Source organism: Sciurus carolinensis, chromosome 13 (genome assembly GCF_902686445.1).
Source record: "Sciurus carolinensis chromosome 13, mSciCar1.2, whole genome shotgun sequence".
In the NCBI taxonomy this organism is placed as follows: Eukaryota; Metazoa; Chordata; class Mammalia; order Rodentia; family Sciuridae; genus Sciurus; species Sciurus carolinensis.
Genome location: NC_062225.1, coordinates 14,012,653 through 14,024,757, shown reverse-complemented (window position 1 = coordinate 14,024,757; position 12,105 = coordinate 14,012,653). Strand labels below are relative to the sequence as shown.

General features: G+C 40.3%; 1 protein-coding gene across 4 annotated transcripts in view; it reads left to right on the top strand.

The window, feature by feature from the left end:
- Uxs1 (UDP-glucuronate decarboxylase 1) overlaps positions 1-12,105 on the top strand; it is an 89,472-nt gene that overhangs the window by 30,227 nt on the left and 47,140 nt on the right. For 2 of the 4 annotated variants that reach the window (XM_047522549.1, XM_047522551.1), the window contains 4 exons: positions 1,624-1,651; positions 3,389-3,452; positions 4,543-4,586; positions 7,579-7,639. In XM_047522549.1, the coding sequence (XP_047378505.1) occupies positions 1,624-1,651; positions 3,389-3,452; positions 4,543-4,586; positions 7,579-7,639 (197 nt within the window). The remainder of the gene's footprint in view (positions 1-1,623; positions 1,652-3,388; positions 3,453-4,542; positions 4,587-7,578; positions 7,640-12,105) is intronic. The other 2 variants (XM_047522552.1, XM_047522550.1) reach the window with 1 other exon arrangement.

Sequence of the window (12,105 nt, the reverse complement as noted above, 5' to 3'; positions counted from 1 at the left end):
TTATTCCTTTTGGTGTGCAGGCAAGTTTATATTTCTATGAAGGTGACTTTCCTATATTTACGCTTTTTTCCCGAGAATAGTACATGATCCAAAAACAAACACTTGTTTTTTTTAATGATTAATGAATCTAGTGTAACTTTTAAATTTTATTTTCTTATTTACTACTTGTGTAGTTATTTATTGCTGTCTTTTCTATCAATAGTTTCCTCCTCTGAAGAGAGATTTGCTTTTATGGAATCAATAACATTCCCCACTTGACAATGGGAATTTCGTGTTGGGGACGACTTTGGACATTTACTAAACCACTACTCTGTGCCAGAGATAGCAATGTGACAGAGCCTAGAATTATTAGATACGAGCCTCAAGGCCTTCCCAAACTCAAAAACTTCCTGTCCCTGGGACATTTGTATTTGCTGTCTGTTCAGCCACTGCACCTGGAATCACCTAAAAGTGTCAGGCATGTTGTAGGCATGCAGTGGCTGGTGAGAGCCAAACTGGAATACATACAAAGGACCATGTATTACATTAGGACCATGTATTCATAGCAAAAGTGCCTATGAAATAATGCTCTGCTCAGTAATTTAAGGTGGTTTCTCATGGTCTAGAATGGTTCAGTATCCCTTATTTGAAATATTATGACCAGCAGTGTTTCAGACTTGAAATTTTGAGGAATTTTGTTTTGGAATATTTGCATATACAAAATGGGATGGGACCCAACTCTAAACATCAAATTAATCTGTTCCCTGGACATGTAACTTGAAGGAAATTTTATGCAGTATCTTTAACGATTTCATGGATGAAACAATGTTTTGTGGTGATGGAATTTTCCACTTGTGGTGTCATATCAGGGCTCAAAAAGTTTGATTTGGGGACATTTCAGGTTTTGAATTTTCAGAATCAGGATGCTCCTCTGTATTATATTTTAAAACCATCCATGGTTGGGTTTCACTTTGGGTCCAAAGGCACAAGATAACCTGCCACCAGGTGCCTGCAACCAATAGCAGAGACATGCAGAGAAGTCATTGACCAAGATTGGTGAAGGCTCTGACAAAGGTTTAGCCACCTGGTGGTGGTAAGCTGCAACTGCAGGCCATTATTTAGCTTCTGGGGTTTGTTTTCCTTAACATTTAAAAGGGAGAGTTTGAACTGAACACTGGGTTCTCTTTGAGGTATACAGTTCTTTTTATTTTTGTGACTGACTCTTCTGGAAACACTGTGTTGTGGACGTACTATCATCCAAAACACAAGCACCCTTGAACTCCAGATGTCAAAACTATAGGAATAGATAGGATTGTTTTTTCTTTTTAGTAGGACTTAATTCTTCTGAAAACAAAGTGTACATTTTATTGTCTTCATGAGCTATAGTTCAGATTCTCAGTGGTTAAGAAAATTGGGCTGTGGGTCATGGCTCAGTGGTAGAGCACTTGGGTAGCACGTGTGAAGTACTGGATTTGATTCTCAGCACCCCATAAAAATAAATAAACAAACAAACAAATAAATAAATAAATAAATAAAATTTTTTAGAAGTTCATAGCCTTTAAAAAAATTAAAATTTTGTCAGTTGGAATTCCTGAATGTTGCAGACTCAATGTTGACTTTTTTTTTTTCTTCTTTCTCTTACAGCTGTTTGGGGCAACTTTGTTAATATGAGGTAATTGTTTTTAATTGCTTGGGTATTGTGGTTGGGTTTTATAGACACACTTTAGTAATTACATGCTATTGGTGTCATGGGTTAATTGAATAATTTTAGTGAAACTAAGTATTTTGCTATTCACACATCTGGGCTCTTTCTTTTCTGCTGTGGATGATTTCAAGGAATATAGTTGATTTGAATGTTTACCCAAAGAAATCTCAGATGTAAAGAATGGTCAGCTCCTCTCTTATTGCCTCTGTACTGTCCCTCCTCCTGTAGATAATACAGTTGTGACCCTATCTTTTGCACTATTAAAAGGTAAATTGTATTTCTGGGTGGTGAGAGCATGGACACAGGGGCAAAGCCTTTGAGAACAGAGTTGTCCCAGGGAAATGATAGCTGGTCTTTTGATCTCAGGGCAAACTACAGCTTGCGTAACCCTATCCAAAATACTGGGGACCAGAATATTTGGATTTTGAATATTTTTCCTTTGGAATACACACACACATGTAGATACACACACATATATGTACATACGTGTATATACATATCAGAATAGGGTGAAGGCAGTGGAAGACTGTGCCTTTTTTTTAAACCTGATCTTGGTTGTTATTTTTCTGTGTGTGTGTACAGATGGGGGACCAGATCCACATCTGAATGTAAAATTTATTTGTTTTATATGTCCCTTCCATACATAGTCTAAGGATGACCTTGTGCAATATTTTTGTGTACCTGCATTTTGACTATAACCTGTCATATGAGGTCAGGTAGAATTTTCCACTTGTGTTCTCATGTCAACTCTCAAATAATTTTAGATTTTGGAATATTTTGGATTTCAGATTTTTTTTAATCTTCAGGTTTGGGATGCTCAGCCCATACTTGATATGGATGCTGAGACCACCTGTCAATCCCAGGGTTAGGCTTGAGGAAACTTCTGACTTAAGTGTGCATTATTTGTACCACTTAACAGGGCAAGAGGGACGCTTGTAAAGCAAAAATCCTTATGTTAATTATCTCTACCAAACTTAAAAATAGCCCTTTTTAAAAAGTCAGCACAAAAGTAATGAGTATTCGCCGTAAAGCAAATTTGGCACCATTAGTATGGTTTTCCATTTGAAGAAAATCTGCTCCACTTTGTTATTCCATGGTATTAAGAAATGTAAGAATGACACATTTGTGTTGTGGAATTTGGCGCTGGAAGTTCATCCTGCTGCACAAGTGTACAGGGCAGAAGGTTACTGGACCCCCAGCAGGCTTTGCGTGCGGAGTTGGTTTTGCAAGGTGGGTGGGGCCATGTTGGTCCAATTCCTGCTGCTGGGGTGTGTGTCTCCTGACAAAGGCTGCTGTGTGTGGCTAGGTGGGGTGCTCAGATCCCATTTAAAGGAGCTCTGTTTTTACTTGGATAAACTCCATTTTGTGTTAAATCCCTGGGAAAGCCCCGCAGAGAAGCATATACTCCTATGGACATAGCTTCCTGCTTCTAATTTAAAATCCCATGGTGTAATGTGGAGGTGAAATTAGTTTGGTTTATAAAAATAACCAATAGTTAAAACTGGGCATGTTCACATATGGACTTAGGGAGATTTCCTCCTCCTGGTGTCCTACTTTCCCCTGGCATGCCCCCTGCTGGAGGGATTTGGCACACATCACTGGTGCCAGGGGGAGAGATGGCTGCAGCCTTTGATTTGTTATGGCAGTTTGTTCAGAAATAAATCTTGAAGTCACGAGTCCTTTCAATTGATCTCAGTGTTGTAGCTTTCTGCTCAACAGGTCTATCCAGGAAAACGGCGAACTAAAAATTGAAAGCAAGATTGAAGAGGTTGGTTTGTTTTCCATATTTTGCTTTTGTCTTAACTATGCGGTTTCACTTCCTTTTGCTTATGCTGACCTCTTCACTGTGCCAGCTTGATGTCATACGGCGATTTTGAAACCATCTCTCAAACCATCATTTACTTCTTTAAGAGGTGATTCTATTATCCTGTAGATTCAATCTATCACCATTTGCCTATTTTTATAAAGGTCTGATATATTAAAACAAATTTTGCCCTAACGACCAAATATATTTAGACTTTCACATGACTTCAGGTGAGCCTTTCTTAGAGGAAGGGAAGTAATAACCTGTGAGAGATGGAGGAAGTGCCAATACCCAGGCACGGAGCAGATGCTCAAAGGAAAACTACCCCAAACCAAATGCAGGAATTTGAGAAATACAAACAGCATCCATATGCACAAATGGTTGATCACATGCCCACCTAGCTGATGGCAAGCACCTCTGCTTGATCGTATACCTTCTATTTTAAGACAATTGCCTATATCATATAGATAAATAAATAGAGATACATCTAGGATATTATAGCATGGACTGTGGGAGAGGCTGGAGAGTTATCCACTTTGAATTTGAAGCCAATACCAACATCCCAGGGATGCCTTTGGATTGCTCTTTCTTTACCTGAGCTCATGATGGGTGGTGACACACATGGATGTGGTTTGACTCACAGCCTGTGATTTATGTGCAAGAACTGATAACATGGATATAATCACAAAAACAAAACATTAGGATTGTGGGGGCCACACTTGGGGAATTCTTGGTTCCTGAAAAGATGGAAAGTGTTGATCTCATTTTTATGAACCTGAAACACCTTTCACGTTCTTCCTAGTAATGTGAGTGAGTAAAAAGGTGAATTTTCTCAAACGTAGACCTGTGGAGTTAGAGTGCCAATATGGAATTTATCTGCTTGATTCTAACATTGTGACTCAAATGTTTTACCTTAATTTCAAAGTGGAAGTGAAATTGTAGGTGGAATTAAAATCTATTCTGCATCATGTCATGCATATATAAAGCATCAGAATGGAGTGAGAACAGTGGAAGACTGCTTTTGTTTAAACCTGATTTTGGTTGATTTTTCTAGATTGTTGAACCACTCAGAGAGAAAATCAGAGATTTGGAGAAAAGGTAAGAGCACCTTTTGCTTTGAGTTGTATCTTAGTTATGTGACAGGAAAGGTCAATGTCAAATATAAGTTCATCTCAGTTGAACTTATATGTGAAACTTACATAATATAGAAGATGTTAGGTGTTCTCAAGAGAAATCTTTTCCATAAGAACATGAGTTTTTACTTTAAAATTTAAATGCAGTTTTTAGACCCATTTTTTTTTTACCTTTTGTCTTTAAGGACTATTTCTAATGAAAGCACTAGATACTCTTCATTAAAAAAGATTTATATCTGTCAATGGTATGTAAATAGTTGTTACACTGTATTATTTAGGTACTAATGGCAAGAAAATAAACCTATGCCTGTTCAATACAGATAGTTCTAAAATATTTTTGATCCATAGTTGAATTCTTGAAGGTTAAACCTGCTGACATGCCTGCTTTGTGCCATTGATTTCATTTCATCTCTGTCTTTTTAAACATATTTTGAGTAGATAGCTAGTAATGTTAATTGAAATTCCAAGTAAGAGTACTTCTGGCAGGCTGTCCTACTAAGCAGTAAGATCTGAAAATTACATATAGCAATTATGAAAGGATTAATTTGAGAAGGTGTAAGAAAAGACCCACTAGTTGCTTCATCCTTCTTCTGCCTCTGCTTCTGGCTGGTCTCTCCCACACTCAGGGACGCAGGGGTTGTGTGGTTAGGGACCTGCTCCCTTGTTTACTGCCGTATACCCGGTGTCTAGCGTGGCACCAGTGTTCAGTTAAGGTTTCTAAATTAAAGGAAGAGCAATACACTGGCTGAGATCCCCCCATTCAGGCTCTGTGCCTGTCTGCGGCCCACTGTCCAGCTGGGGAGTGCTGAGCCACTGGCTGAGGGTGTGGTCCAGCCATGTGCACCCAGCACTGCCCCCTGGTCGTCCTACCCTGTCCCCCACGCCTACAAGAAGGCATGTGGGGCGTGCATACTGGGGAGGGCCCTGGTGGCTCTCCCATCCCGTCACAGCTTCTTGTGTGTGATTTCTCCAAGGAAGCAATGAGGGTATAAGATAGTTTTTAAAAGTTGAATGACAATACCATGTGCAAACTCTGGAACACAGTTGCTGCATATTGGAGAAAACCAAAGCAGGAAACCCCAACTCTTTTTTGTTTATTAAATTATAGGTTTCAGCACACAGTGTCGGAAATATATTGTAGTCCATCCTCCATACACTAAATCTGCATAGTGGGTAATTGTGCTTCTCCCTCAGATTTTTGAAAAATGAACATAAAAGTTGTGCCTATTTAGGGGCACTAGTTGATGTTACATGTACATATTGTGCACTGTTCATATCTGCTTCACTTTTATTTAAGTACATTTCCTGTAAGAAAATGCATTTTCTTCTTGGTATAAGTATTATACTGTTTCATTAAGCTTTCAAACAGTAGCTTTAGTTGTCCTTCCATTCCTCAGGTTCTGCATCAGATTCAACCAACCAGCCATGCATCAGAAATATTTCAGGGGGGCTTGGGTATGGTGGCACATACCTATAATCACAGCAACTTGGGAGGTTGAGGCAGGAGGATCGAAAGTTCAGTCAGTCTTGGCAACTTAGAGAAAGCCCTAAGAAACTTAATGAGACCCTGTTTCAAAAAAAAAGAACTGGAGATGTGCTCAATGGTAAAATGCCCTTGGGCCCAGTCCCTGGTATTTAAAAAAAAAGTGTGTGTGTGTGTGTGTGTGTGTGTGTGTGAAAAATGTGCTCATACTGTACCTGGACAGACTCTTCATTATTCATTAAACAATGCAGTCTAATGACTGTTTGCATAGCATTCACGTTGTATAAGGTATTGTAAGTAACCTGGACATGAATTAAGCATATGGGAGGATGTGCACAGGTAAAATGCAAATACCGTGCCACTTTATGTTAGAGACATGAGCATCCTCGGATGTCGGTACCTAGGAGTCCTAAGGAGAGGTTCTCTCAGGCAGTTTTCTGCCGCTGGCCCTCACTGCATGGATTTCTCTGTGCTTCCTCTGCATTTTCCAGGGTGCAGCTCCATCTCATTCTCCTCAGACTCTTCCTCTAAAGCCTTGTGCATGGTAGAGAATGAACCCCTGGGCTGCGGGGTAGCTCCTGGAGGCTTGCTTGCTAGCAGGTTCCAGCCCAGGTTCTGTCTCCATCACCAGGTGGTGGGGAGGTGACTCGCACAGCCGGTGAAGGGTACCCAGGCCTGAAGTGGAGTGCGTTATGGGTTCCAGCAGTCTGAGAGCTCTGGCCAGGCACGGTGCTGCTGTGGGAATGAGCACTTCTCCCTGGTGCTCTGCCCCCCAGTGGGATGCCAGGGTGCTGTGTGCTTAGCAAGAGTTGAGGGAGACTGCAGTGCGTTTGAGGGGTGACCTGGACCACAAGAGCTTTCCATTGCCAGCCCCCACGTGAGAAACAGAGGAAGGAATGACTCAAAATTTTGTTTGACAAACAGAGATGGGTCCAGCTCCCTCAAGTCCTGCAGCATGGTCCCAGACCTAAGGCAGAAGACCCCTGTCCTCCAGAAGTGTCGATGACAGAAAGGGGCTGAGAGAAGCGTGAGACTGCCCGTCACAGGAGACGGTTTTGTTAGTGTCTCCTTTTCTCAGCCTCGTGTGGCAGCCTCCTGCAGCCTGACTTCATGTAGCTGCACGCTCCCTCAGACCCCGACGTACTTCTCCCGAATGCCTCGTGCTCCCACGTTTTGTTTTTACCTGATCTCATAGCGGTAGCCCTGCCTCTGCTTTCGTGGCTGCCTGCAGCCTCTTACATTTTCACCTCCCAGGGATAGAAACTCACATTGTGTCCCTAGCTTGATTCTAAACAGGATCAAATGGGATATTTCTTAAACTGAAGCTAGCAAGGGCCACGGGCTCTCCTAGTCGAGGCGAAGACAGGAAGAGCAAATTGCAAGAACTTGAGAATCTGGCATTGGTTCTGATGGTCAATGGAGAAAATGCAGGAGATGTCTGACTTTTCTTCTTTAATCTCTTCATATTATACAGCTTTACCCAGAAATACCCACCAGTAAAGTTCTTATCAGAAAAGGATCGGAAAAGAATTTTGGTAAGTTTGCACATCTTAAGACATATTAAGACAATTTTTGGGGGTGGGAGAGGTACTGGGGATTGAACTCAGGGGCACTCGACCACTGAGCCACAGCCCAGCCCTAGTCTGTGTTTTATGTAGAGACAGGGTCTCACTGAGTTGCTTAGTGCCTGGCTTTTGCTGAGACTGGCTTTGAACTCTCCGATCCTCCTGCTTCAATTTCCCCAGCTTCTGAGATTACAGGCATGCACCACCACACCCAGCAAGACACTCTTTTTTTAATGGAGAGATTATTCATATACCATAAAATCCAGCCTTCTCAGATGGCAGTTCCGTGGGCTGTAGTTTGTTTGCATCACTGCAACAGTGCCACGCACAATTCCACAGTATCTTCATCACTCCAAATGAAAGCCTGTACCCATGAGTAGTTACTTTCCATCACCTCCTCCTCAACTCCTGGCAACTAAAACTACTTTGTCTCTGTGGATTTTCCTTTTATAAACATTTCATATGAACGAAGTGATAACCATATGTGGTCATTTGTGACTAGTTTCTTTCACCAAGAATAATGTTTCCAAGGCTGATCCATACTGTTCTGTGAAGCAGTACTTCATTCCTTTTTAGGGCTGAAGAATATTCCATTTTATGGATAGACCTCATTTGCTTATCCATTTCTCAGTTGTTGGACTTTGGAAGTTGTTCATGCTTAGAGTTATTTTGAATAACGCTACTGTGAACATCTGTCTGTGTGTGTGTGTGTTTTGTTGTGCATGTAGGTTTTCAGTTTTAGGCCATACCTAGGAATAGAATTACTGGATCACATAATCCTATGTTTAACTTTTTGAGGAAGTGTGAAACTTCCAGAAGTTTTCAACTTTTTCTGTTTCAAAGACCACTTTGGGGTAAATACTGTGGTGGCTTCCTTGGCTAATAGTCTTCTTGTTAAACATCAATACAAATTTCACCAGTGAAAAAGCCCTATTTTACTATCCTATAGAAAACTGAAGAGATTGTACCTTTATGTTTTTTTTAACTAACAGCTTTATTAAGATGTAATTTACTCTACCTAAAATGTACAATTCCATGGTTTTTCATATAATCCCAGAGTTGTACAACCTTTATATATCTAATTTAGAACCCCAAAAACCCTGAACCCACTAATGGTCACTTGTTTTCCCCCCAGAGCCCTCCACGCCTTAAGCCCTTGGCAGCTGGCAGTCTGCTTTCTGGTGTATAGGTTTACCACTTGTGGATTTATTATCCAGATGAAATAATGTCATGTTTGTCCTTTTGTGACTGGCATCTTTCACTTAGCATGAAGTTTCCAACCTTCATTCTAAGTGTAGCTTGTCTCGGTATCTTTTGTCTTCTTAGCACCAAATAGTCCTTTGTGCAAATAAAGCATGTTATTTATACATTCATTTTATAGGTCAAATGATGATTCTGTGTTTAACCTTTTGAGAACCTGCCAGACCGTTGGCCAGAACAGCTGTGCCCTTTCACGTGTCCCCCAGCAGCGTGTGAATGTTCTGGTTTCCACGTGCTCTACAACACTCACTGTTGTCGGGTCATTTTGATCATGTTGTGAAGTAATTTCTCTTTGTGGTCTGGATTTGCTTTTCCCAGGTTATGAATGATGCTGAGTGCTTATCGTGTGCTTATTGGCCATTTCTTAACTTTGGAGATATCTTTTAAATTTTCAGATACTTTTAAGTTGGATTATTTTCCTATCTATTATTGACTTATAAGAGTTCATTGTATATTCCCCATGCAGGCTCTTTATCTGGTATTTAATGTACAAATATTTTCTCCCACTCTGTGACCTGTCTTCACTTTCTGGATGGCATTGTTTAAAACACCAAAGTTTTTAATGTCAGTGAAGTCCATTTGTCTTGTTGTTTGTACTTTGGCATTACACTTAAGTCATTGGTTACTCAAAATCATACAACTTTACTGTGTCTTTTACTAAGAGTTTTATAGATTTAGTTCTTAAATTTAGATTTATGTCCAATTGAGTTACTTTCTGAATATGGTGTTAGGTGAGGGTCCTTCATTCTTTTGCATCTGGCTGACCAATTGCCCAACACAATTTGTTGAAAAGATTCATAACTGCCCATCAAATTATCCTGGCATGCTTGTTAAAAATAGTTGACCATAAATATAAGTATTTGTTTCTAGATGTTCACCTCCATAGAATTCATATGGCTATCCTTTGCCAGTATCACATCATCTCGATTACTTTAGCTTTGTAGTAAGTTTTAAAGTCAGAAAGGATAATTTCTTCAACTTCATTCTTTTTCCAAGATAGTTGTGGTTATTTTGAATCTGTGTTAGTCATATTTTCACAGCTGTGACCAAAATGCCTGACAAGAGCAACTTAGGGGTGGAAGAGTGTATTTCTTCTCACAGTTTGAGCGATTCAGTCCATTGCCAGCCAGTTGCATTGCTCTGGGCCCATGGTGAGGCAGAACGTCATGACGGAGGGTAAGGTGGAGGAGCAGTTTCCATTCACGAGGCCAGGAGGGAAGAGGGAGAAAGGCGCAGGGACTGTAGGGAAGATGAACCCTTCTGTGGTGGGTCCCCCAGCTACGCCCACCTGCCTGCAGTTTGCACCCAGTTAATCCCTTCAAACTAGGAGACACTGATGATCCAGTCGTTTTGCCTGCCTCCTGCATTAACGCAGGAGCTTTTGGGGGATCCCTTGTAGTTTCTTATAATTTTAGAATCAGCTTGTCAGTTCCTCTAGACAAGTCATCTAAGATTTTTTTAAAAGACTGTTGAACCTATAGGTCTATATGGACAGTATTGCCACCTTTCTTTTTTTTATTTTTATTTTTTTATTTTTACAGACTGCATTTCAATTCATTGTACACAAATGGGGTACAAATGTTTGTTTCTGTGGTTGTGCACAATATAGATTCATACCATTCACGTAATCTTAATAGTAAGCTTTGTAATTCTTGAACATGGGTTCTTTCTATTGTTTTAGTCTTATTTCTTTCAGCGTTTTATTTTATTATTTTTTATGTTTTCAGAGTACAAGTTTTTTACTCCTTTTGTTAAATGTATTCAAAAGTATTTGTTTTTATTGCTATTGTATATGGAAATTGTTTTATTAGCTTTATTGTAGGTGGAAAGTATATAGAAACCCGTTGATTATTTTGCTGTGTCCTGCAACCTTCTTGGATTCATTGGTTGGCTTTAGTAATTTTAATTGGATTTCTTCAGATTTTCTAAACACAAGGGAACGTTACCTGCAAGTATAGGTAGTTTTATCACTGGCGAAGGTCCCATAGAGAAGGACCTCAGGACTGGGGGGTTGTTGACAAACGTCACAGAAAACACTTGAAGGATACACCAGGTATAAGCCCAAGCACAGAAATTTTTAGGAAACAAGGATTATACACTGGAAGGGCAAGAGAGAGTGAGTGCAGACTATCTGGCATTGTGGTGGTCTGGGGTTTTAACATTCATAGAGGGATGGTGGCCCCGGGGCTGAACGAGAGGTGGTCTTGGTTACACAGCTTTGCCTCAGTTGTTGCCCTCATGGGTTCTGTTCTGTGGGCAGGGACAGGGGCTGGGTTGCTCAGGCTCTGCGGGTTTTCTGTGTCATCCATTTACTGGTGTTTCCTGTATGCTGATGGTTCATGTTGTTTCTTGATTCCAGTGAGGTTCACGGGTCTCTTTGAGACTCAGTTGTTTGTTTTTTTTTAAATCCCCAAATTTCTACCTCAGTTTAACTTCTGCCTCTTCAATATGGGTGTCTTTTATTTCATTGACTAATTGCTGTGGACAGAACTTCTGGTACTTCCAGTACAATGTTGACTGTAAATGGAAACAGCAGATACCCTTGCCTTGTTTCTGTTTATGAAGCGCAGGAAACCTTTTAGTCTTTGACAGTTAAGTATCATGTTAGGTGTGACCTTCTTGTGGATACCCTTTGTCAAGTTGAAGAAGTTACTTCCTAATTTGCTCAGTTTGCAACCAATATTGCATATGCAAAATAAATCCTGAATGGTTATGGTGAATCTATATTCAAAAGGAATATTGGTCTGTGATTTTTTTTTTTAATAGAGTAATAGCGGTCTCATAGGATAGATTGGGAAGTATTCCCCCAGTGCTTTTACTTATTTATTTATTTTTATTGTAAACAAATGGGATACATGTTGTTTCTCTGTTTGTACATGGCGTAAAGGCATACCATTTGTGTAATCATAAATTTACTTAGGGTAATGTTGTTTGATTCATTCTGTTTTTTCCCTTCCCCCCACCCCTCCCACCCCTCTTTTCCCTCTATACAGTCCTTCCTTCCCCCATTCTTGCCCCCCTCCCTAACCCTTACTCTAACCCTAAAACTAACCCTCCCACACCCCATTATGTGTCATCATCATCCACTTATCAGCGAGATCATTCTTCCTTTGGTTTTTTGAGATTGGCTTATCTCACTTAGCATGATATTTTCCAATTTCATCCATTTGCCTGCA